Raw genomic sequence first — 24,573 nt, 5'->3', positions numbered from 1 at the left:
GCAATTTCGCGTTCATTCCCCAGAAGGGGCTGTTGGAGTAGCAGGGCACGGGGCAGAGGAGGGCTCCGTCCGTGTGGTTCCACTCCTGTGGCTGTTGCAGGGCTGCGTCGATGGGTTCATGGCGCAGAGCCCCCCGGCCACACCGTGCAGCAAGTTCCTCAGTTTTCGCATTATGTGCAAAATGCTTAATTTTGATGGCCCTTCTTTGATGGTCCTTCATCGTGGCCACCTGCCTTCCTGAGTCAGGGGAACTGGGGCTATGTTCCCCTGGGGCTTTTGCTGGTGTTTGACCGCCTGCCGGCCAGGATGCCCGGAGCCTGCTCCTGGGGTGCCTGGGGGAGCTAAACATGTTTGCCATTACAGGAGATTTGTGCTCAGACTTTGTCATGTTTATTTCGCAGCGGTAGCGAGCGATCTCCAGTAATTGCCAACCCTCCCCGTGCCGCTTCCGTTTTTAATTTGCCAAGGCTCCCCGGAGGCTGGGCGATGCGGAGCTGCCGTGTGATTAACGAGGAGCCTGCGGCTGCACGAGGCGCTGCTCGCAGCCCCAGCAGCTCCCGCCGGGGTCAGTGCCGGGAGGGGGGGGGACCTCCCGGGGGACCCGCCGTGGGTTCGTCCTGCAGCCGTGCGGGTCCTTCACACGAGTGTGCATGCACAAAATCCGGCGTTTCATGGGAGCATCGGGTTCGTTGTGCAAGCAGTGATTCGGTGTTGTGCAGTAGCCTCCTTGCACGGTCAGGTGCATGGGCTGGAAGCTCCTCTGTTGGTCGTGTGATGGAAGAGGGGCACGGTGGCTCGGGGAGGAAGGTGGTGTTTGAGTATCTGGTGGGCTGCTTGCTCCATCCTGCTTCAGACCCCAGGAAAGAGGCAGAGGGAGGGCTGGGGGGTCGGCATCGCCCGCTGGATGCGTGAGCGGCGGCTCCCGGCTCCCCCCTGTGCTCTGGGAGTCGTGTAAACCCTGGTCTCTCTTGAGGAAGCCTCCGTGGCCGCTGTCATCGTGGCAGAGGTGTCCTGGTGCAGCTCCTGTTTGAGGAGACCACGGCAGGACCTCCCCGTGCCTTTCATTTCTGGCCCTGCTGGCGGCGTGGCTTGTTCAGCAGCTGCCCCGTTCTGCGCCAGGGGAGGTGGCATCTCGGTGACGTGAAGGAGGTGGCCTGTTGTCAGAAAGCAAAGCTGGCAGGCTTTCCAAGGAGATCAGTATTCTGGGAGGGATGCACTGGGCAGGCACACGTGGTGACCACAGGAGGATCCACCCGAATGCCCTCAGAGCCGCCCTTACCGGTGATGCTACGTGTGAGGTTTCAGCGGCTTCCCCTCAGTAGATGCACGCCCTTCAAACGGTCTGGGTGCCAGCTGCTGGGCTCCTTACGTCCTCACTCACTGGCTGAGGGACGGCTGCGGGATCTTTTGCCGAAGTTCCTAATTTCCTCTATGGATCAGAGGAGGTAAAAGGGGGTTGAACTCAGTCCCTGGCATCTCCTGCAGAGGCGTACAAGTACGCGGGGGTGCATCCGTCCGCATGTGGTGGCTTTGGAGAGGGGCGGGCGTTATTGCTGGGAATGCAGAGGGCTCTGGTTTTGTTTTGCAGCACAGCTCCTAATTCCTTGGTGATCTGTGCCCCGAACGAGACTATCCTACTCTCCCAGTAGGGTTTGTAACGTAAGCCCCTGGGTAATGGCTTCTTATTGTGCTAGCAGTAGTCTGCATGTGCGCTTTTAGGAGAGGGCTGTGCTCCTGGAGCAGGAACTGGAGGGACGGGTGGCCGTTGGGACAGTTAGGTGGCTGAACCAAGCCCTGAGAGCCGGTGGTTTAATTCGGTACCTGCATCTGTTTGTGTTTGCACAGCCTTTTCCTCCTTTGTTCGTATTCTGACTCTAACCCGTAAGAACACGTTTAAGATCTGCACAGAGAGCACGTGGTGGTCCGCACGGCTGCTGCCGCTCTGAAGGCATGCATCCTGGCTGGGCTACCTGCTAGTCCCCTGGCATCGGCCACACCTGCAGGTACAAGCCCCCGGAGTCCCTGTGCCCCCCGCAGAGCAGCATCCCTGCGGAGGCAGAGCGTCCCCGGGGCGATGCGGTCCCTGCGCGGGGCACGGCATCGCCGGTGGCTTCCTCCGGGGCTGCCAGCCAGCCGGCTGATGCAGAGCGCGCCGTGGTGCTCTGCAGGATGTTTTCCCTTTTTCTAATGCATTTTTAACAGGCGGAGGCTTTAAAAATAGGTTCTGGTGTGATCGCCGTTTCACCTCCACATCCAAACCTCCTCGCTGGACCGCTTGCAGGCGCGCTGCTGACTCAGCACCTCGCTCACTGCCGCGGTCCTAGAGAAGCCTTGCAGCTTCACCTCCCCAGCCACAACCCGAAGCTCGTCATCCTCCCCCTTCCAGTGCAGCCAGCTTCTAAATTAAGCTTTGTTAATTTCTTGGGCGTGTTTATAGAGGTTTTCTGCAGCTTTGGGTGTGAGGATAGGCAAACGTTGTCGTGGCCCTTAGGTGCAGGATCACAAGATGGGCCTCTTGCTCGTGGATGCGCTGAGGCTCTGAACGTGACCGTGCAGGGTGAGCCGGGGCGCCGGAGCGGGTCTGCTGGTGTCCGTGAGTCCTGCTGCACGTGGTGGCTCTGGGAGGCTGTACCGTGTGCCTCCCCGTGCAGTATCGCAAAGGGAGTCCCTCGGAGCCGGTGGGAGAAGAACGCTTGTGAAGGAAGAAGGGGGCGTCTGTGCCGGTGGGAGAGGCAGGCACAGCTCAGCAGGTGGCCGAGGACTCAATTTCCACCCTCTTTCCTTCCCAGGCCCCCTCCGTTCCCGCTGTCCCAGCTGCAGTGATGGAAAACTCGTCGGTGGCGTCGGCCTCCTCGGAGGCGGGGAGCAGCCGCTCGCAGGAGATCGAGGAGCTGGAGCGCTTCATCGACAGCTACGTGCTGGAGTACCAGGTGCAGGGGCTGCTCGCCGACAAGACGGAGGGGGACGGGGAGAGCGAGAAGACGCAGTCCAACATCTCGCAGGTGGGTGGGGAGCGCGGGCTGAGGGGGGCTGCGGGGCTGGGCGATGCCAGAGCAGCTCTCCTAGCGCAGAAACGCAGTGAAATGATGGATTTGGGGCAGCTTTCCGCTTCAGCCAGGTGCGAGGACTCCCCAGCTCTGCTGACTGTGTTTTGTATCTGTCACGAAGTGGGCTTGGGGTCTGCCTTGAGGTTTTTTGGCTTCTCCGGGGTTCCTGTGTCAAGTGAAGGATGCTGGTGAGAGGCTGCCCTGCACGTGGGGGCTGGCAGGGCGCACGTGTCTGGAAGCGGTGGGTGCTGTTGGGGTGGCACCTCCACGCTGTCCCTTGGGCGCGGGTGCATGCGAGTGGAGTCTGACCCAAACAGCACCCTGCTTCACCCAAAAAATCCCGTCAGCTTTAGGAAGAGCTGCAGAGACCCAGCAGGGAGGGATCCAAATAGTGAGAAGCGCTCCCACATCCCTATGTGCCCATGCTGCTTCTCTCCATGTGCATGGGGATGTTAGTAAAGAGACAGAGGTGCTAAAGGCAATCAAAAGCCCCACGTGCCCCCTAACAGCGTGTCACGCTGCTGCACGTTTTAATTGGTACAAGAACCTGTTTGCTTGCTTTGTGAGTGCTGTGTGGGAGAAGCAAACTGCTCTGCTACAGAGGGTGCAAATACCCAGCAATGAGAGCGATCGCTTAAGGGAGATGAGGTTTGGTGGTGTCGTTAGGAGGAAAAAATAAACAACTCTAAAAATTGGCTTTTTAGCTCCAACACGAGGAGAAATTAAACCTCCTGAACTGATGTTGTTGTCCCAAGGGAAATCCTCCGTCCGTATCATGGAGCCAGCGCTCCTGCAGATGGGATGGCCAAATGGCACGGGGCTCGTGCAGGGAGCGGGGGGGCTCTGCTCCGTGCCCTTGGGTTCGTGAGGCTGCAGTGAGCCTGGGTCCGTGCTGTGGGATGGTGGGCACGCTGCTCTCCTGCCCTACAGGGTGGCAGAAGAACGGGTGCAGGCTATAAACCATGTGCATGCTGCGCCTGGGGACCGGGTAAGAACGACGTGCTTGAAGCCAGGATAGGCGCTCCCTCCTTGGGGCACTTCACTAACAAAGCAATTCCCACTGAGCCTTGCCAGGGCTTACCAGAAGAGACTGGAGGTGTTTAATCATGGATGGGGTGCAGGGTCCTGCGGGAGGGCGCAGTCCCTGCCCTTTGCCCCAAGACTGGGCAGCAATTCTCAGTCACTGGCACCGTGTGGCTAACGGGATTCCCTCTGCCCCATGGCTGCAGGGGGGCCAGGGCACCTCTTCCCAAGCCGGGCTTGCTATGGGATGTGCTTTACGTGATATATTATGTATTGCCGTGAAGAAATCACCAGCAAAAGGAACCTTCTGAAGAATAGGTTTTGCTGAAGAGCGGTCTTTTGCGAATCGACGATCAAAGACATTGCAAGTGGGGAAAAATACATTTAAAAATCAAGTGATCCCGAGCACTTCAATGGTGCGTTTTTTTGTAACCCCAGGCTGGAAAATGGCTGCGTTTGAAGTGATGCTTTGGAGGGGCATCAGGTCAAACAGGCAAGTGCTGCTTTATTTAACGTGTCAAGTTGAGAAACGCTATTGAATTAGAAATAAATTAATAGACAAAGTTTTATAACCACTTTGCAATTCAGAAGAGGCTTAACTCTGAGCAGCAGGAAAATTCTCATCCTGATTTGCCCTTTCCTGTAAAGGAAAAGGTAAATGAAATCGGGAACCCACTTAAAAGCTGTCACCCGGACTGAGCGTGAGATGGGAGCGTGGTTGGTAAATGGGGTTTGGTCTGCCCAAACCTCTGCCCTGGAGCCTGCGTCCCCCTCTGCGTCCTCAGGACAAAAGCTGCTAATTCTCGTGAGGGCCCATTTACAGTTTTTACGTTAAGATGTGGACCCCTGGCTGCCACAACCAGATTCATCTTGTGTTTGTGGGAAATGGGGGAAAATGGGGACTCTTCTCCATGGCCTGCCTGAATGAAAGAAGCTGCTTTTCTTTTTTTTTTTTTTTTTTTAATGTCAATTCTAGGGATACTGCCTTGAAAGATAATCAGATTTTATTTTAAAAGAAAAATAGTAACAGAAGACTTGAACACTGAATCTTTTAATTATGCTGCTTTTAAAGGCATCTCAAGTTAAGCAGCTAGATGTGGTTGTACCTCAGATGATGGGTGTCTATGTGGAAATAAGATTTCTGTGTGACTCTCCAGGGAAATGCAGTATTTTGCATTACTCAGGGCTGCACATGGGACAAGAAGTGAGGCTGAGTTTCTAGATGTATCACCTGCTTTTATCAAGCCGTGCTTTCAGGGATGGACTAAGAAGGAATTACCTGTTGTCTCCAAACAGTGTTTGCTTTCCCCACCTGCCCAATAGCCCAGATCTGTGTAAGAAGTGATCTGGAATCGTTTATTTCTGTTTTTCTCTTCCTGATTGCTCCTTATCAGAGCAAGCCATAAACAGGCACGTATCCTGCCCCTTGCTGGAGTAACTGCGATGGAGCCAGCTCGGGCTGCATTGGTTTGCCAGCCTGACTGAAGGCAGCAGGCTCCCTTTCAGTGAGAGCCAGAGGAGAAAGGATGGCTTTATGGCTGAGGCGCTGGACTGAGACCAAGAAAATTGTTTCAACTGCAAGGCTCTGCCGGCGACTTAATCTTTAACTTGGGGCAAGTTCCTCAATCTCTCCGGAGCGCTTCCTTGTGGCTGCAGTAATGCTTCCTCGTGCCGGAGAGGGGATGCATCAGGTGCTGCATCCCAAATAGCTGCTCCCTGTGCCCAGAGAGCCCTGCAGAAGGCTCCGACGTGCCAACAGGGGCTGCAAGTCGGGGGAGCAGCCCATGAGAGAGGTAGCGCGAGGCAGAGGTGGGTTATAACAGCCTGCCAAGGGCCTGGCACGGCCCTTCCAACACGGGGATCACTTTATGTGGCTTTTTGACTGCTCGTCCTATTCCATGGCTTCATCCGTGCCTGCCAGGAAGCTCTCGGTTGGTTGCTGTTTCTGCTGTTTGGATGGAACCCATTTTTTTTATTATTATTATTTTCCATGGGATGAGGCCACACACGTGGTGACAGTCCCAGGATGAAAGACCTCAGAAATGGGAATGGTCGAAAAGGTTTGGTCTAAGCTGTGGCAGGGAAATCAAAATGATTTTAGGTGTCTTTTTCCTTGTGGAGTGGGTGTCAAATGGCCCCAAATTGAAACGTTCTGATGCATTGCTGCAGCTGTGGCGCAATGTTTTGGCTGAACCTGCAGCACTGTTTTCCGTCTCATTTAAAAATAAAAACATCGCCTTTTTTGATCCCCCTCATCCTCTGTAAAGGTGCAGCCGAGGTGGGCAGGCTGTGCTGGCCCCAGGCCACCGGGTTTGGAGCCTGCAGGGAAAAGCAGGGGGTGTTTTTCTTGCAGAGCGCCCTTCGGCTGCCCGCGGCACCGCGGCTGGTGTGCGGGGATGGCTCTCACAGCTTTCGGTGGTGACAGCTTCTCCGGGAGTTTCCTGCAATTGTTCGTGAATCTTTCCTCCGTTTGCCATCCGCGGGTGGAGCGTTTCCCAGCCAAAGCTTTTGAGATCATCCCTCGCTGTGAAAGGGAGCCCTGTTTCTCTGGAAAAAGAGATGGTGCCGCGGAGGGAAGGCTGGGGCTGCGCCGTGTCCCGGCAGAGCCAGGGGCACGAGTCACGCTGCCTTTTGCCAACAGTCCCTCCTGAAAACACGCTTACCCGCAGGCGTGCGGTGATGCCCTTGGCCCGGACGGTGTTTGCTGCGTGCTGTGGGCTGACACAGCAGTTTCCCCTGCCCGGCTATTATTTTACACAATGCCTTTCTATCCCTTTTACAGTGGACGGCGGATTGTAGTGAGCAGCTTGATGGCAGCTGTTCCCCATCCAGAGGGAAGGGCTCGTCGTCTCACGAACACAATCAGGTAGGGCTGTGTTTAGCTCTTCCTCCCCAGGCATTGCCTCTCTTCTTCTACTGTGTCTCCCCCGGGGGGCACTGAGCCTGCCCGTGCTGCCAGCTCAGCGTTGTGGTGGTTCCTCCTCTTGGAGGGCTTAGAGGACAGTGGGCTTGGTGGATACCAAGCATGGAGAGTCTGCTTTCGCACGCTTCAGGAGCAGCATTTTGGGATGCTGTAGCTGGGACGTGGCTGCACGTTCATCCTTTGGCTTTCGTGCACCCCTGTGTGTGTGTGTGTGGTTGTGTGCCACCCAGCCTCTGTTTATCAATGCCCCCGCAAGCTCTGGTAGAAAGCTGCTCCAGGTTTTGGGTGCTGGGGACCAGAGGAGCGTGTGTCGAGCTGCTGACCCATCTCCCAGCCAGGAGCACTGCCTGGGGCACAGGGAGCGGGCTTCTCCCCGACACATCCCAGGGGAGCACTCGGCTTCTTGCCCTTCAGGAGCTGCAGGTGGATGTAGGTGTGCAGTGAGAGACTTCATCCCTCGTGTCTGCTTCCAAAAGCCCACACCTACAGAAGCCATGGGAGATGAGCAGCCTCCCAGTGTGCTGATGGATGCTCCATCCAAAAACGTGTTTCTCTGGTAATAAAGAAAAGAAAGTGGGATGTGCCATCTGTTTCTGAAGAGCTCCTCATCACACCGGTATGCAGGAGCTGCGTAGAGCAGGAAGGCTGAGCTGGAAGCAGAGATGTTGCTGAGATAAGGGAGTGTTGTGGAGCTGTGTTTCTTGGTTATGTGTCTGCTGGGACGTTCACTGCACACAGGGGTGGTGGTACAGGGAAGAGGATCACGTCGGTGGGAGGGTGAGGTGGGAAAAGGAGCAAACCCCCAAATCCTGAGAACCCGCGTTGCGTTGGCGTTGGTAGCCCTAGTGGAAGCTGGGTGTAAGTTGGTTTTGGCGATCATATGTACCTCAGTGACGTGTATCAACCAGGAATTTAATCTACATCATGGCACGAAACAAGCAAGGAGTGCAAAACCCTGTGAGATAAGGCCAACCTTCTCAGCTCCTAAATATATCCTTATATTTTAGGGGTGATCCTCCAGCAGCGTCAGTTGCAGGACGGGGCTCTGGCCTTGGGGCTCTTGGGTTCCCTCTCCCACAGCAGGGGAAGCACCAAGGGACTGGGACAAAGCTAACAAATCCCTTTCCATTGAGGGTGAGGAAGGGGAGAGCAGAGAGAGGGCAGGGAGAGCTGGCAGGCAGGAGGAAGGGAAGGGCAAGGTAGCTCATCCCATCTGAAATCTCATTTTGGAGAGACTTCGGTGCTCTTGCCCTGCTTGCCATCCTACTGCCTACAAACATCTGCACGTACCAAAGACAAGACAGGAAGACCTCACTGCACGGGAAGGTGCGTGCTGTACGCAGACGCCGCTTCAGCCGAGCCTCTGAAGCTGGCAGACGTGACGGGGGATTCGACTTCTTGCAGCTTTGATTGCCGAAACGCGCCGCAGCAGAGCCTCGGCGAGGCTCCCTCCCTGCTATCACCGCCGCGTGGCACCATGGCTGGCTGCTTGGGATTCAGGTGGGAGGCTCGCCGCCGCCTCCAAGCCTCCTGGGGCCACCGGGGATGTTGGCAGGGCTGGGTTTTTCCCCCGTGAGGAACGTCAGAGAATGGCATCAAGAGCCGGCGGGGCTCCCCGTGCACTGCATCGCTCTGCCGGCATGAGCGGGGCATCCTTCATCTGCACTCTGCCTTGCTCCCTTTTGTTCTCTCCGTTTTTATTTTTATTTTTTTTCCCTGGGCGTTAAACCCTTTTGATCCACTCTGATGCAGAGCTTGTTTTGTATATACAAATAACATCTGTGTATGCCCGAGCTGTGCTTCCTGATCTGTTTTCCCGGTGTTTGGGCTCTCTCCCAGCCTGCAGCAGAGCTAATAATTATCTCTCTCCATGATGGGCTTCCTTTAACAGCGAGTAACAAATTTTCCTTGGCACCAAAGAGGAGCTGCAAGCTATTGTTCTTCTGTCCAGGCAATATTTCTCTTTCTGTTAGTGATATACAAGCGAAACACTGCTGGTGAGAATTCAGTTCAGTTTATTACTCTTTCTGGCTCTGGATTTTTCACTGGTAGCTTTAAACGTTGGAGAGAAAAAAAAACACCTTAATAAGATGTTTGTCTAGCATGTAAATTATCACTCACTCTTCCAACCTGCCAGGGAAAAAAGCTTGCTAATTATTTCCCAAGGGATGTTGTTAACTTTTTTTCACGGCTATTTTTTATGGATTTTGAGAGTTTTTCTTGGAAAATAGAATTCTCGATTTTCATATTTTATTTCCAGCTGGGATTTTTGTATTGCATGTTGTGCAATAGGCTCCAGTTTTAGTTGAAAAATACTTGGATGTGAGATTCCTGGAGGCTTCAGCTACTGTGGAAAATGTGTGTTATGTGTCGGTGACCGCGATGTACCTCGCGCTGTTCTACCCTGGCGATTGGAAAGGGCATTTGTTTAGAAATCCAGGTTAGTCCTGGAAATGTATTCAGCAGCTTGTTCCCTTTCAGCTAAGGCGGAGTATCCAGGGCCATATTTTCAAAAGTAATTGGCTTCCCAAAGGTTAAAGGGGAGCCGATGCCTGGAACCCCCCTCAGCATCCTAAGTACTGGTGCCTTTGAAGCTGCTGTCTCTAGTATCTAGCGATGTTAAGGCAAATGAAAGGGAGATCCCTCCCTGCCCCAACAGTGTATGGGTGTGCTGTGTATTTATATAAACATTTGTACATATTTATTGTGTGTGTGTATAAGCATCCATAGGATGTTGTACAAGTGGGTTCACAAGGGGCTGAGAGCACTCTGTGGGCAATGTGCCTGTTTAAGGGTAATAATAAGGTGTCCTAATGCAACCTGCAGTCCAGGATATTCCTAATTTTTTTTTTTCCCTGAGGTTCTCTGATATCTCTGGGAAAGACCACCCCACACGTGTCCTGTTCTCACACTCCTCGCTGAGGCAGCTGCTATTAGCAGCTGTGAGACTATCAGGGTCAGTGCCCCTAGGCCAGCACCCTGCAGTTGCTTAGAAATGGTGAAAATTTCCCCTGAAACCATTAATTCACGTCCTTTTTGTTCTCTGGGCAGTCTGTGAGGAGGAAAGGATCACACCGTGGAACTTGCGCTCACGCAGGACCTCGTGGCATACGTTTTGGGAACTCTTGGCATGCTGAGAAAAGCCCAGTCTCATAATTTCATTGTGCTCATCCCTAATTCTCCTCGTTCCCTGCTGTGAACACTAAGCCCTGCTGCATCTGGGGGCTGGGGATCCCCCCAGAGGTCCTTCAGCCTGTGGGGTGAGAACCACTCCTTCGGTGTGCATTGGATCCTGCCTGCGCTCCGCGTTGCCCCTATAAGCGAGGGAGGCTTAGATAATGGAAGCATTTCAAATCTTTTCATGTTTGGGATTTTTTTTTTTTTTTCCTAAAAAGACCTAGTGGGAAGATTTTATATAAATACTCTATTTGCATTCCCGTTGTGGGGCAAGTAGGAAACGCTGATACATTTCTGAGAGCAATTCATCAAGCGAGAGGCTGCCGGTATGGTATGCGTTGAGGGATCCAGCGGGGCTGTCGGACATGAAAGGCCTGGCAGCAGCTCCATCCCAGGCTCCTCTCATGGAAAGGGCACTAACAAAAACCAGAGCTTATGAGGGTTTATCCTACTTCTCCGGGCGGAGGGAGAGGGAAGGCCGAAACCCCTTCCTGGCAAGGCCCGTCCCTCCCCGCGGTGCCTGTCCCCCGTCGTCACCGAGCAGAAGCCCGTGTTGTTGGCGTATCTGCACCCAAGCCTTGCTAATAATAAAAGCTTGAGAAGTTACCACACCTCCACCAGAGCAAAGCTAATCTCCCGTGAGACCTCGTCTCCGTGACTTAGCTGCTGAGTGCTGTGCTGGTGGCCTCCCGGGACAGGCCTCATGCTGTGTGAGCTCAGGCTGGAGGGAGAGGACATCTCACCTGCCTGCACACAGGGAGGTGTCTGACTGCTGTGCTGGGGTGGGATCGGAGGAGACCCCCTTAAAACCCGTAGGTCACTCTGTGTGGCTCACCTGAACCTCAAAGCCCCCTCCGGTGATGAGCACTTGGCTTCCAACCACATGAAGTCACGGCTAGAAAGGCTGTCAGGGTGCCAAATGCTGCGTATTACAGGCAGTAAAATGTGCATGTTGTCACCTAGTTTTGGCAGGTAGGAGACTAGTATTGTGGCTAGCTATTCCATGCCGGTCATCCTCAGGTAGAGTGAGGACCAACATTTGATTTTCTGGTGTGTTTTTGGCCTTTGACTTGGCTTTCCCACTGGATTTGGTTGTGGCTGCCCTACTGAGGAGCTCCTGGGACGAGTGGCTCCAGACAGACACAGCAGTTGTCTTTGTCTCACTTCCAACAGAGAAAGAGAAAGCGAAAGGCAGGGAGTGACTTTGGGGCTGTGCCAGTGAAAAACAGGTTGTTGTAGCCCTGCCTCGCAGAAAAATAAATTAAATCTCCAAGTGAGGTGACCGGCGCATGATCAAAGAGCAGCCCTGAGAAAACCCGTCTCGTAATGGCTTTCTGTCTGTGACTGCTGTGACACTCCCTCCGTACAGTGAGCACAGCCCTGCTCGGTTCTGGTCCGAGAGGAGGGCTGCTGGGAAAGGAATTAAATCGTTTAGCTGATGTACAGGTGTAGCTTTCTCTGGTTCTTGTGTTTGGGATCCGCCTTGTGAGTCAGCAGCGCCCTCTAAAAAGGAACAGCCGTGTATTGTTTGATTTATGCTCTCCGTGCTCTCCAGGTTTTTCAACATCCATGTTCATCTGGGACATGAATATACCGAGAATGTATGGGAGGCAGAGGTCACTGTGACCTTTGGGTCCGTGCGCTTTCCATTCCCATCTGCAGCTGACTGCCGGTGGACACAAGATGCAAGGCTAGATGGACCTTTGCTCTGTCACTTCCTATATTTTGTGGTGTTTCTCCTGGCAGATTGGTTCCGCTTTTCAGCTGTACAAGCTCAACGGCTGCTTTAAGGGTGATATTCATTGTCCAGAGCATCTGTGTCATGGCAGTGCATCAGTGGTGTGTGGAGAAGGAAGGGAGGAGAGTAAGCCAGAAACCCCCAAGGTTCATCATCTGGCCCACGGGGCTGTTCAGTTCAGGACATCAGCATCCCCCTGCAGGCTGGGGCCGGGCTAGATGTGCTCTGCAAAATGGGGTTAATTGCAGAGCGGGCTGCAATGAGCACAGCTCACACCAGGAGGGGACTAAGGGGCTGTGTCTGTGTTTGCCTACACCGTGCTGTCCTTGGCTGGTGGTAAATGAAACGTGATTTCCACCTCAGTGCTAATCTTCTGCCCTTCTGAACGTAGAATTATGTAGAGAAGTTCTGAAGCAACTCGTGCGGTTAGGCTGCCGTCTCAGACTGGAAGGATTTAGGAGCAGGGGAGTCTGTGGGATGCACGTAGCTTTAGGGCTGCTCCTCGGTGCCCACCTTGGGCGTCGGAAGGGCTGTGAGTGAAATGCTTCTCGCCTTTGCTGCCAGCTTTAGAAGAAGTGGTGCTGCTTACAGAGCATGGAGGAAGGCATTGTCAAGGTCTGGTGTCATCGGTGGCTTGGGCTGGAGGACGTCTCATCACCTTGAGCCACCGTTTGTGCCGAATGGGCAGAGCGGGAGGAGGGGACAGCCAGCTTTCCCCCGGTGCTTGTGCTGTGCAGGTCTGTGCCCTCTGCACGGGGAAGGGATGGTGGGAGCTGTTTCCTGCGAGGCTCAGGGCTTGCTGATGGGTTTCTGTGGCCTGCACAAAGTGCTTGATGCCATCCTGAGTGCTTCCAGTGCTCCATCTCCTTTTCATCCATGCAGGTAAACAAGCCATCTAACACATCTTTGGCTAACACATCTCGTGATGTTGTCCAGAGTTGTGCCAAGTGTCTTGCTGTGCCCTCACCAAAGCAGTGAGCAGGTACCATAGCTGGGGAGGACCAGGGAAGGTGGACACATACCTGGGGGATGAGAGGACAGAGCCAGAGTGGCTGATGGAGAAGCACACAGTACCAAAGCTGCAGTACTGAGTGCTGGCTGGATCTGGCCCCATGGCTCATCATCATATGCTAGAGACTTGCAGAGCAAAATGCTATTTTCTGATGCTTGGACACCTTCTTGTGCTGGCACAAGTGACCCTGCTGCAGGCACCCATCAGCATCTCTGTTGGAGGCTGCCAAGATCTGGGGCTGTTTTTTCTGCTGGATTTTTGTTTCAATTCACCAGCTTTAACCCGCTTCAAAAAACAGATGTTTGAGGTTGAGTGCGTGATGTGACACTTCCCATCCCTGAGTACCTGCGGGCACAGAGGTGGTCGGAGGTCTGGGCACCGGTCCCTGCAGGGGGTTGTTCTCTGCTGTTCTTCACCCATCCTTGCAGCATCTCAAAATGCTCCGCCAGAAACTGGTAGAGCTCCAAAACACAGGTGCTGCTGTGTCCCTCACCTCGGCCCCGTGGCTCAGCTCCTCCTCGAAGCTCTGTTGGTTGCAGGCACCCTGATGGAGCAGAGGACACTCTTTTTTCACCAGCATAAGGCTTCCTGGGGGCAGCTGCAGTGTGCTTAGGAGCCTGGATTTGGGGGGTCGAGCTCCCGAAGTGCCTGTGCTGAGGTCTCTGTTTAGGTCTTCGGTTCTCCCGGCTCAGGTGTTCTGCAGAGGACTTGCATAGCAGAGGGCAGGAGTGTGGCTCTGTGGCTGGTACCCCCAGCGGTCAAGAGACACTCCACCTCAAGACACAAATTCCTTGGAAGCTGAATTGTTTCCTAATCTCTGTTGGTATATCTACGTGTTCTTTTGTATGTGGTTGTTTTTTCTGCACGGTATTTTCATAAGGGTGAAATTTCTGTTCTTTTTTGTTTGTTATTTGTTTTATAGCTTTATGCAATACACTGAGAATAAAGAAGCTGGAAATTCGTTCCAACTAAAAGATTTGCAGTATATTTTATAGCTTTTTTCTTAAAAGTTGTGTTCAAAATTATTAAAACCGTTATTTCTATTATAAATATTTCTTTTTCCTGTAGAAAAATTGGAACGGATGTTCCAGAACAGGTCTAGAAGAGCAGGGAGATGTTGCCTGAAACACCTGGAGTCCGGTGACAAAATTCTGCCCAACTGGAAGATGTTGCTCTAACGCAACTGCTGGGTGGCATCTCAGACCTGGAACTTGACGCTCTTGTGTCACAAAAAGTCCCTTTCCTCTGGCCTACCTGAGCCTGAGAGTGTTGTGCATCGAATTTGGGGGGTTTTGTGTAAATTGGACCAGGAATCCCTCCAGGAATGCACTGTTGTCTTCAGGCCACTTACAACTCGTGGCATTGCCAGCAGAGCGAACTTTGCCCGTCCTTATCTCCACGTGGGCGGTTTCTGCATTTCCATTTATTGCCTGCTCATCAGGGAAAGCTATCCTTTTTTTTTTTTTTTTTTTTTTTCTGCAAATGAGATTTTCAAACTCGCACTGAAGCACCAGAAAGATATAAGTCTTGAGCTGGCAGAGGGATCGGGATTAATTAGTTCATGCCTCAAAGAGCTGCAAAGGTGAAAATTGCAGTGTAAGTGAAACATATGATTATTGCTAATTAAAATGTAAATGTTAGATTTGACAGCTAGTTTCCGAAGGAGGGTGTCTGGCAACGCTGATGTGCGGAAGCCTCACTGTTCCCAAGGGGGTGCAGAGCTTGGCCAGAGGGATTTGCATGGATGAGAGCAGCCGCTGGGAATCGCGCTCTGGAGGGGCGATGTTTGCCTCCAGGCCCCAGAGCTTGGTGCAGAGGTCCCCTCTCCTGGCGGTGAGTGTGGACCTAGAAAGGTAGCTGGGGTCCGGGTAAGAGCTGGGAGCAAGAGCTCAGGGGCCTCTGGGGTGTGGGAAGAGACGAGGAGAGTCTTGGTCTTCTGGGGATGCGTAGCAAGGAGTAATGGGGCTGGATTTGAGAGAATTGGATTGGCAGGAGGCGAAGACAAGGGAGGGAGTTCTGTGCCGTTACAGCCATTTCTTGAGGTTTTTATCAGGCAAATTTATTCGTGCACCTTGCTGTGTTAGTTTAACAAAAATGCATGGGACACAGGTCGGTGGCCGTGCTGCTGGCTGGAGGGTGACACCGCGGCGTCTCGCCACGCAGCAGGAGGGTTTTGCTGTGCCTGGCGGTGCTGGTGGAGGGTTTTTGCTGCTGCATGGTTGGTTTTTAAGGGAAGATCTACCTGCATGCTCCTCCAGCATCACCTGTGAGGCTCGGTGCGAGCTTCGCTGCTCGCACAGAAAGGTCTGCAGAGAGGACTGCAGAGAGCACAAGACTTGATTGGAGAACAGAAAGCTGCTGGAAATGCCCAGGAGAGGTGCTGGTGGAGGAGCTTTTGCTTTGGTAGCAGCAGAGAGCTGTTCAGCTTGGTCAATTAGTCAGAAAGTCAGGTAAAATCCTGATCTTGGCTGTGCCGGTGAGTTTGAGCATGATGTATTTAGGCTGCGCTCGATCAGACTGTCTTCAACAAAAGTTCTTGAAATTTCCCAGGGGTTGCGGATTTTATTTTAAATTAGTTTATTTTTAAATGTAAATATTAAGAGGGACGGATAAAGGAGGGCAGAAAGCACAGAAGGTGGGGAATTGTGAACAGGGAAGGGCCCCAGGCCATGGGTTAGAGCCAGGAGACAAACACATTCAGTAAGAGCAATATCCATGGTTTTACCCAAGTGCTTCATTACATTTCTGCTGGTTTGTCTGGTGCCTTCAGACGTCGGTGCACAATGGCACCAATCTCCCTGTTTCTCACTGGGGTTTTATTGGGGCCAGCCACATTTCTGGCATTTGCCTAGCTTCAGGTTGTCTGCAGGCAACCATGACCAAAAGTTGGGTAAATACAACCAAATGGCAGTGCTTATTTTCAACATTTCCTTTAAAGCGAAGGGTGCATATGCTGGCTCGCTCCCATGGCAGCATTTGGCACAGACATTTTTCAGATGTAGATGAGCAAGATGCTCAGTATGTAGGATACAGTAAACTGGTAGCTAAGCCTTTGAACTGCTGGGTGGTGAAGAGTCATCTCTCCCAGCCGCCTTTTCAGTCGGTGCTTGTATTTTTCCTGTGTCAAATTCGAATTATTCTCACTTCCCAGGATGCCTGCAGGGCTTGCTCGTTCCCAGGGCTTCCCAAAGTGGCCACCTCCCCGTGTCTCTCAGTTCATGCTGATTTTTGTTATTTTTTTTCCACCTCCATGCCAATTTAACAACTCCCTTAGCTTCATGTCACTCGGTGTTTCTCAGCCGTTGGGATATTTGGATTGCCAAATTGTGGTGGGGAGGAAAGGTGCTTTCTGCCGTTAGGGCAACGTTTTGTGGGAATAACCACAATTCCTCAATTTTCATCTATATGCAGCCTGAAAATGAGCTGACCTCCCCGTCTTTCAGAGTTGCTACTGCTCGTAGGCTGCAGCAACCAGAAGATGTTTGAGCTTGCTGGGGACTTGCTGTGTTTGAGGCTGGAGAAGGTGCAGTGGGGGCAGTGCAGAAACGGGGTGCATTTTGCCTCCCGTCCCTCACCTTGGGTCAATCCTCCGGAATCAGCGACCCAGACTTACAAAGAGAAACCCATGTCCTACACTGCAGTGGGTCCTGCTGCCTCCTGAAGGCCAGGGCGCCCCTGTCCTTGCCGTAGTGGTGGCAGTGCCAGCACTCATGTAACCCCAGCGTGTGTCTGAGAACCAAACGCCAGCTCTCACACCGGGAACACAGACTGCCCCTCTCACTTCCCACATTTTCAAAGCCAGAAGCTCGAATGTTGCTTGCTCTGTGATTTCGGGTGTTTTAATCATCGCAGGTCACTTCAAAAGTCTTTTGCAAGCCTCCGAGGACGGCTGTAGGAGCAATTACCCTGACACAAAAAGCCCTTTCTCCCCAAGCACCTCTGTGTTGTTTGGGGAAGCCTGGCTGGTTGGGTCAGTCATTCTGGTTTTGGGGTGACTCAGTTTGCCCCAGGGGTTGCTGACTGAACAAGAAACCTGCCCGTGTTTGACAGCAGGACAAGCGTGATGAGAGGAAAGGAGAACGTGAGGCCCTTAACGTGACAAGCCCTTAACCGGCAAAAAGAGTTACTTGGTTAAGTATTTTCAGGTAACATCAGGCTGGTGAGCGCCAAGTATTTTCCGGTGTATGGATAGCTGGACTCCAGCTGCGGGCTGAGCAGAGGGAAAAAATCATAGAGTCATAGAATGGCTTGGATTGGAAGGGACCTCAAAGCCCATCCAGTTCCAACCCCCTGCCATAGGCAGGGACACCTCCCACTAGATCGGGTTGGCCAAGGCCCCATCCAGCCTGGCCTTGAACACCTCCAGGGATGGGGCATCCGCAGCCTCTCTGGGCAGCCTGGGCCAGTGCCTCACCACCCTCTGAGTGAAGAATATCTTCCTAACATCCAGTCTAAATCTCCCCTCTTTCAGTTTAAAACCATTCCCCACAGTGAAGAGTCCCTCTCCATCCTTTTTATAGGAACCCTTTAAGTACTGAAAGGCTGCAAATTGAGGAGTTGATTTGGGTTTTGAGGGGATTAAGGACATATAAGCAGTTTTAGAGGATGTAGCGTTGCTGAATATGCATAACTAATCATCATGAAGCTATAGGAGGTAAGTATTATTTTTGCCCATGCGTACTCTAGTTAACTAGGGCACTAGAGCCAAATCTTATCACTATTTCAGCCTCCCACAATGCCATCTCTTTGCAAGGTGTAAGTATGAGCAGATTTCATCCAGTCCTATTAAAGGGCTCAAAGAAACCCCCAAACAGGGCCATTAGGCATGGGCACGGTTCTCCACGTGGCCTGGAGGCTTGAGCTCTGCCAGCTCGGTGGTTTTTGTGGGTGCACGACAGCGTTGCCCTAAACTAAAGCCGGCTGTTTGTTGTTTCCAGGAAGAGTGGGATCACAGCAGCGGTGGGAGCGCAGGATCCCGGCCGGGGTCGGGCTCCAGACGTGGGTCTGGATCCAGGTCTGGCAGCCGCGGCGGAAGCAGCCAGTTCAGGCAACCGACCAAGGTACTCCTGGTGGCCACGGTGAGAGCCAACCGCGTCCTGTGCTTGCCGTTCGTCGCCGGCGTCCTGCCAATGGCCTGGCTTGTGTGTGTGCCTACATGTAGGGTGCGAGTGCCCGGCCGTGGGGCGGTGTGCCTGCCAGACCGACCTGCTTCGTGCACAGCCTGGCTGCTGAGGGATGTAGCTGCCTGTCCTTCAGCCCCCAGGGATGTCCAAGCGTGGTGAGAGCCTTGCTGTTGGGAAAGGGGTCTCGAGCCAGCTGGCGTAGTGCAGAGGAATCTTGCTTTTTTCACTTGAAATCTTGGAGTGCTTTTATTCGGGGAAATTAAGAGATGCCTGTAATTATTTTTTTTGGCGAGTCTTCTTTAGAAGTTGGTATATGGCTGAATACCACGTGGGCAGTGACAAATGATGACCTTGAGTCCAGCTGCTTTCCGTGAGAGCCGTCAGCAGGGCTAGAAGGGGAGTTACCTTCCTGCCATGCAAAATCCGTGGGGAATTTGCTTTTTGATTTGGTTTTTGGGGCCATTCCCTGCTTGAAATCCAAGCAGGGACCTACTTCTGCACACACAAACACTGGTTGTACCAGAAGTGGAGGACAGGCTTGGGAGGTTTGGGCTAGTGTTCCTGGTCCATCCATCCATCTCAAGCATCCTGGAGAGCTTGAGAAAGCAGTCTGAAATCGTGAGTGGTGCTGCGGAGATCGGGGCTGGGACGGAGGAAGGCACAGCCTCCCTGACCTGCAGAAGTGGGTTGTTGCTGGAAAACCATGGACCTTTGTGGGGGGAATGAGGCTCGACATACCCCTGTGTCTTTGACCAGGGGTAGCGTTGACTTGCTTAAGTCTGTGTTTTTCTCAGTTTTGATAAGCTGGTGCTTTTCAACAAAAAGCCTTCAAGCAGAGCCTTTTCAGACAGCTCAGTATCTATGGGCTCTTCTCTGTTTTTTACCAAATGCATTCACGGGTTGTAGGCAGCTGAAAAGGAGGAAACATGGGGGAATCTGTACAACTTCAAAATCCTTCTTAAAAGTAGCATGACACGGGATAATCCCTGAATACATACCACAGACAGCACTGAGACTCAGCCGACCGCTTGGTGCTGTTCCACATCAATGCAAAGCATGGTGAGGAGTTGCTGTTGCAATCGTGGGGTGATGAGCATGGTTCTGTGTTTGTCGTGGTTTGCTGGAGAGTGGTAATGAGGAGTGGCGAGAGAAACCGGTGTTACACTGAGCTGGCTTTTGAAAGGCTGCCGCACGCATTTCAGTGCCGACTTTGCGGGGAATTTGCTGAAGTTGCATGCATAAATGAACAGTCGGAGTCCACGGGGCTGGTGGCATGCTCCGTCCCTGCTTGTGTGTGCACTCCCAGGGGCTGGGAGGTGAGGGGTGCAGGTTTTAGGCACCTGGGCATGCTCACGGGTCTGCAGGACACAGGCTATGAAAATGTGTTTAAACCATCCTGGGGGTAGGAGCTGCCTTACCGAAGCTGGGATGCCTCTGAGCACTTGTGATGTTCTCACCACCGTCTCTCCCAGTCATCATTCCTAGTGGCTTAATTAATTTTTAGCAGTCCTGACCCCTTCGCAGTGAAAATTATTATCTAAAGCTGAGGGTTGGGTCACGGGGAGCTTCAAGTTAAAACTGCTCACTGTTATAATTGCAGTCCTGGGGGAACTGACAGCAAGTAACTTCTTTTCTTAAATACTTTTTTTTTTTTTATTTTATTCCCCTGGACTCGAGAATTGGCCTTTTTAAAGCCTGACTGTAGAGTCCCAGCGCCAGGTTGGGAGCTGGCTAGCAAATGCCCTGCCTGCCTGAGGCGCTGCTCACTCCCTCGGCAGCTCGCCTGGACTTTGTTCCTTCGGGATAAAGGCGGTCATCGTGGGTGGCAAGGGCGTTTGTCTCGAAACGGCCGCGGTGACTTCACGACTTAATGGCAAATTGCGTTATCGTTCGGCCCCGGCGCCGTCCCTGTGGAGTCAGGCCGACACCTGGAGCATGTCCCAGAGGTGGTGGGGACGTGGCGTGGCAGGGCCGGGAGCTGCAGCCCGGTTGGGGTGGGAGCATCCAGCCACTGCCCGAAAGCTTGCACCCATCTGACCTCCTGCACCACTTCTCAGGGAGCGTTCCCACCAGCTGCTGGGAATCGGGGCTGGCCCAGCCACGTCCAGACAGGTTTGAGGCAGAGCTCCGGAGGCTTATTGCTAACTGCTTTGTCTCAGGGCTCAAGAAGGGGCGCTGAGATGAATTTTGGCAACAGTTTTATGACACAGCCTGTTGCATTAGGAACCCGTTCCCGTGTTATCCTAGCTTTTGGCTGTTTAAAGTTGTTGTGGCTGATTTATCTCATCCTCATTGCAACTGGTTACACACTCTCGCACTTTTTCCCTGAGCCACAATAGTGAACTCCTAGGACATCCTATGGTAGGTCATTCATTAACGGGTACTTAAAATATCCAATGTCTGCAGAAATGGGAGGAGAAATGAATCTGTCTGCAGGAAGAGGTATTTCTTCTTTGGGTGAAGACCAAAGAAGGAATAAAGACTAAAGATGCTGTAAAGACGTGGACGTCTCTGTTTTCGTTATGCTGCATGACAATGCCTTTAAGTATTTAGAGAATTAATTTCTCTCCCTGGTGAGAGAATTTTTGCTTACGTTTGCTTAAAATAAAGTCTCTGCTTCCATAATTGTCTGTGGGAGTTTTATACTTTACTCGTAGTTTATTTCTGTGCAGACATGTTGACCTGCAGATCGCTGGAGGTCAAAATGATAATCCATACACCACTTAAAGGAGACAACAAAAAAAGGGAGCAATGTGCCTGTTTGAGTATCTGTCATCTAAATTGTTTGTTGTGCTGGGAATGGCTCTGTAATCTGCCTGTGGCGTGCACTGACAATGTGTGTCCTTGCTGGGAAACGGCACCTTACTTCATGGCAAACTGGGGTCTGGGACTTCACGGAGAAGCATTCAGATTTTTATGGTTTTCCAGTGGCTCGGTTATTATTAATATTTGGAAACAGCAGTTCTTCTGGAAAGCTGTATGTGGGCAGAAGAAATATTTGTTCATACTGATCTTTGATGATAATTGTTGTCTGCATGACAGCTTATCATGATTTTATGTGTGTGATCGTGGTAAATATAGTTTGCCCATTGGAAACAGCAGCCCTGAGGAGAGCCACCAGAAATACGACAGCAGGGTAGTGCGTATAATCACTCGTGCTTGTGATGGCTGGCCGCTTTGAAGATGCTCTCAGTACCTGATGGGCCCTTGTTATGAGGGTGTTATGGGTATGAGGAGACAAACCTGCTTTTTGTGCCTGTGCTGAGGCCGAAAGCAGCCTGGAATTGCTTTGGCAGAGTCCAGTTGTGTGGTGTCCCCTGGGAATCGTAGGATGGGGAGCGTTTGGGAGCCGCGTTCTGCAGCACTGCTTTAGCCAGAGCTGGACCGTTTGGGCTGGAATACTTCAGTAAGGGCAGCCTGCTTCTTGCGGGGAGGGTACGTGGAGGCTGGTGTGTGTAAAGGGGCTATGAAGGACGAGAAGCAGTCTGGGGTCTCTGCTTTGGATGCTGTTCCTTCGAGTTGCTCTTTTTGCAAAAAGCAGCTGCACTGCAAAATTAAAGGCACTTTGTGGTTTATCGGAGGCTTCTCATAATTCCCGTCTGATTATACTGTAAGGCTTTTGCTTCTCGGGGGGATAAAAAAATGTTCCTGCAAGCTCAGCACCATGCTTTCTGACGGTTTGTGTAGCAGCTTCCTAGCAATTCCTCCCAGCCTCTAACACCTACAGCCTGCATGCACCGTGTGCCCTCCCCTCTGAAACGCCAGGTTTTGGGGACACAGGCAGCTGGAGTCCTCACTGCCAGCAGGAGTTTCAGCACAGGGTTATGTCTTACCATGAGACTTTGACAGAGCAAGGCCAGGTCGTGTCACCGTGAGTCCTTGAAGAAGCAGTCACCACCGTGGTGAAATCCAGAGGTGCTTGGAGGGTCCTTGGGCAGCTCTGCATTGTGCATCGCTCATGGTTGGCTTTCATTGTGCTTGTTGGTGACAACCCCTGGAGATGTTAGAGCCATCTGGACGTGGCCGTGGGCAACTAACTGGCTTTAGGTGGCCCTTATTGACCTTGGTTGGACCGGATGCCCTTAGAGGTCCCTTCCCAGCTCAAGCAGCCTGTATTCCTGTGATGCTGAGCATCTTTGTGGCCAGCATGCCAACCTGCCCGCTGGGTCTTGGTGGGTCTTGGAGGTGGGTCTTGTGCCGACGCTGACTGTGGAGGGGGCATAGAAGTATGGGGCCAACATCAACCAACGCTTTGTCTGCTCTGCGTCATCCACAGCTTTGTGTCCCAAAGGCCGAAACCGTGTGTCTCTCCCTGCCTTCAAAGCGTGCTCTTGTGGGGAGCCAGGGGGCTGTGTTGGGCTGGCGTGGAGGTGGCAAGGCTGGGCACGGAGCTGTGCCACCTCCTGGCTGGCACGGGACAGGCTGGGCAGGGCTGGGCACCTTCTGCCAAGTAACCGCCTCTCCCTCCTTCCTAGAATGGCAACAAGGAGGGCTCCCTCGACATGCTGGGCACCGACATCTGGGCTGCCAACACCTTCGACTCCTTCAGGTAAGCTGATCTGAAAGCGCTCTGAGAGGGGGGTTTGTGCGTGTGCCCGTCCTGGGGGTGCCCAGCTGGGCGCTGGCCTCACGTCGCTCCTCCTCACCATTTAGTCCGTGGCGCTAAGCACAAACTACCTACCCAAAGCATCGTGTCTGCTTAGGAGAGGTTTGCAGCCCAAACATCTGAAAAAGGTACCGATAGGATTATTTGTGGGCATCTCAGAGCTGCTCTGGTGAGACTGAGGCAGCTGTGAGCTGCTGCTTCAGCATGGGGAAAGCAAGTGTGCTGCCCAGCTTGAGCAGTGAAACACGCTTTCTGTCTGGTTGTATGCCTTTGTGTGCCATGCCTGAAGCACTGCGGGAGTTGCGTTCCCACCTGGGACTTGCTCCAGGCCCCTAGAGCAGAGAGAGCATCTGCACTGCATGGACTGGACCGGCATCTGCTGCAACACCCCCTTGCTATAAAAAGCAAGTGCAGCTAGCAAGGTGTATGCTGCGTCATGATGCATCATAAGTCTACATCAAAACTATGGGTTTAGCGTAACGCAGCAGTACGAAGGTCGGAGGCCTGTGGCAGCATGCTCTGCAGCAGCGAGCGGTGCCTCCAAAGTACCAGCGTTCTTCATCTGCAGGCTTGTGTGAGCCATCTGCTCTTCAGCAAGGTTGTCTTTAATTAGTAGGGCACTCATTTTCTTTCTCTCTCCTTGGTTTTCCTCTCCTAGCGGTGCAACGTGGGATTTGCAGCCTGAAAAACTAGATTTCACGCAGTTTCACAGGAAGCTCCGAAACACCTCCAAACACCCGCTGCCTCACATAGACAGAGAAGGGTGAGTACTGTGAGTGTGCATATTTATCCCAAGATAAGTTACTGCATCAAGATGTGTAACCTCTCCTTTGCAGTCGGAGCGCTGGCTTGGTGGCATAGCCCACATGGAGGACCTGGAAAAGACGTGTTTGTTCACCATATATTGGGGCTGAGAACTTCACGATCAGTCTCTTTGGCTCCTCTATCAACCAGTTCTGGGTTAGAGCAGAGCTGTTTGCTGTGTTTTGCATTGCTTGAAAGAGTTCAGTTTTTAAACCATATTGGATCTAAGCTATGTCTCGTAGATTTAAGCATCTCTGAATACTGGGGGAAAGATCCTGATCATAATCCCGAGTGAAAGGGCTTTTGTTGTTCTCCCCAGCAAGACTTGAGGGAAGAGCAGAGCATCAACATGGTCCATCTAGATCGAAATGTTCATTCCCTACCTGCTAGGCGTGTAACTACGAGAGCATTAAACAGCTCATCTTGGTGGTTACAGCTTCCTGGGGCTTTCACATTTCTTCTGGATTCTTCTTTGGCTGTATGTTGGTCAGGCTATATATACGTGCATACGGACCGAGAGATTCACCGGTGCTGCTGAGACAGAGGTCACCGTTTCTCTGCAGATTCTGCCACTTGTGAAACACTCTCAGCTTGGTTTCCCCTCTCCTTGTCACTCGGTCCTGATGCTTAATGCACTGGCAGTGCTGTTCACAGATACAGGCAGTGTTACCTGTTCTGTTATCCCAAGTTATGACAAGGCTTCAACTCATTGCTGATGGAGCTCGCTGCACATCTCAGGTAAAGAAGGAATAGAGGAAGTGCCATGTCCATGTTTTATCTAGTAATTTCTTTTTCTGATTTTTTTTTTTTCCTAGTGATTAGTCATTTCTTGCCCACAGAGGATGATAAAAATAAGATTGGGTCGAAAAGATGGGGTTGGGAAGGCTACAAATGACTTCTCAGTGCCCTTTTAGGCGTAGGGATAGAAATCTTTCAGCAAAATTTCTCTGTTGGTAAATTGGTTGTGCCAAAGTATGAACCAATCCGGGCTCACAATCCTACCCCAGCCCAGGCTCAGCACCTGCAGGAGGCTCCCATACCAGTTTATGACAGGCAAACTCACATGACCGTATAATGCTTTGTTCTGCACTGTAAATATTTACGATGTACAATTTTCGGA

General features: G+C 52.3%; 1 protein-coding gene across 17 annotated transcripts in view; it reads left to right on the top strand.

Moving 5' to 3' along the window:
* CTIF (cap binding complex dependent translation initiation factor) overlaps positions 1-24,573 on the top strand; it is a 135,623-nt gene that overhangs the window by 26,277 nt on the left and 84,773 nt on the right. For 4 of the 17 annotated variants that reach the window (XM_040540555.1, XM_040540552.1, XM_040540556.1 and 1 more), the window contains 5 exons: positions 2,790-3,002; positions 6,853-6,936; positions 17,858-17,980; positions 22,519-22,592; positions 23,308-23,412. In XM_040540555.1, the coding sequence (XP_040396489.1) occupies positions 2,823-3,002; positions 6,853-6,936; positions 17,858-17,980; positions 22,519-22,592; positions 23,308-23,412 (566 nt within the window). In that variant the 5' untranslated portion in view covers positions 2,790-2,822. Of the gene's footprint in view, positions 1-1,981; positions 2,004-2,789; positions 3,003-6,852; positions 6,937-17,857; positions 17,981-22,518; positions 22,593-23,307; positions 23,413-24,573 lie in introns of those variants that run through there. The other 13 variants (XM_040540559.1, XM_040540558.1, XM_040540560.1 and 10 more) reach the window with 4 other exon arrangements.

The sequence above is a fragment of the Cygnus olor genome, chromosome Z, assembly GCF_009769625.2.
Source record: "Cygnus olor isolate bCygOlo1 chromosome Z, bCygOlo1.pri.v2, whole genome shotgun sequence".
NCBI lineage: Eukaryota > Metazoa > Chordata > Aves > Anseriformes > Anatidae > Cygnus > Cygnus olor.
This window is presented reverse-complemented; position numbering and strand designations above follow the sequence as displayed.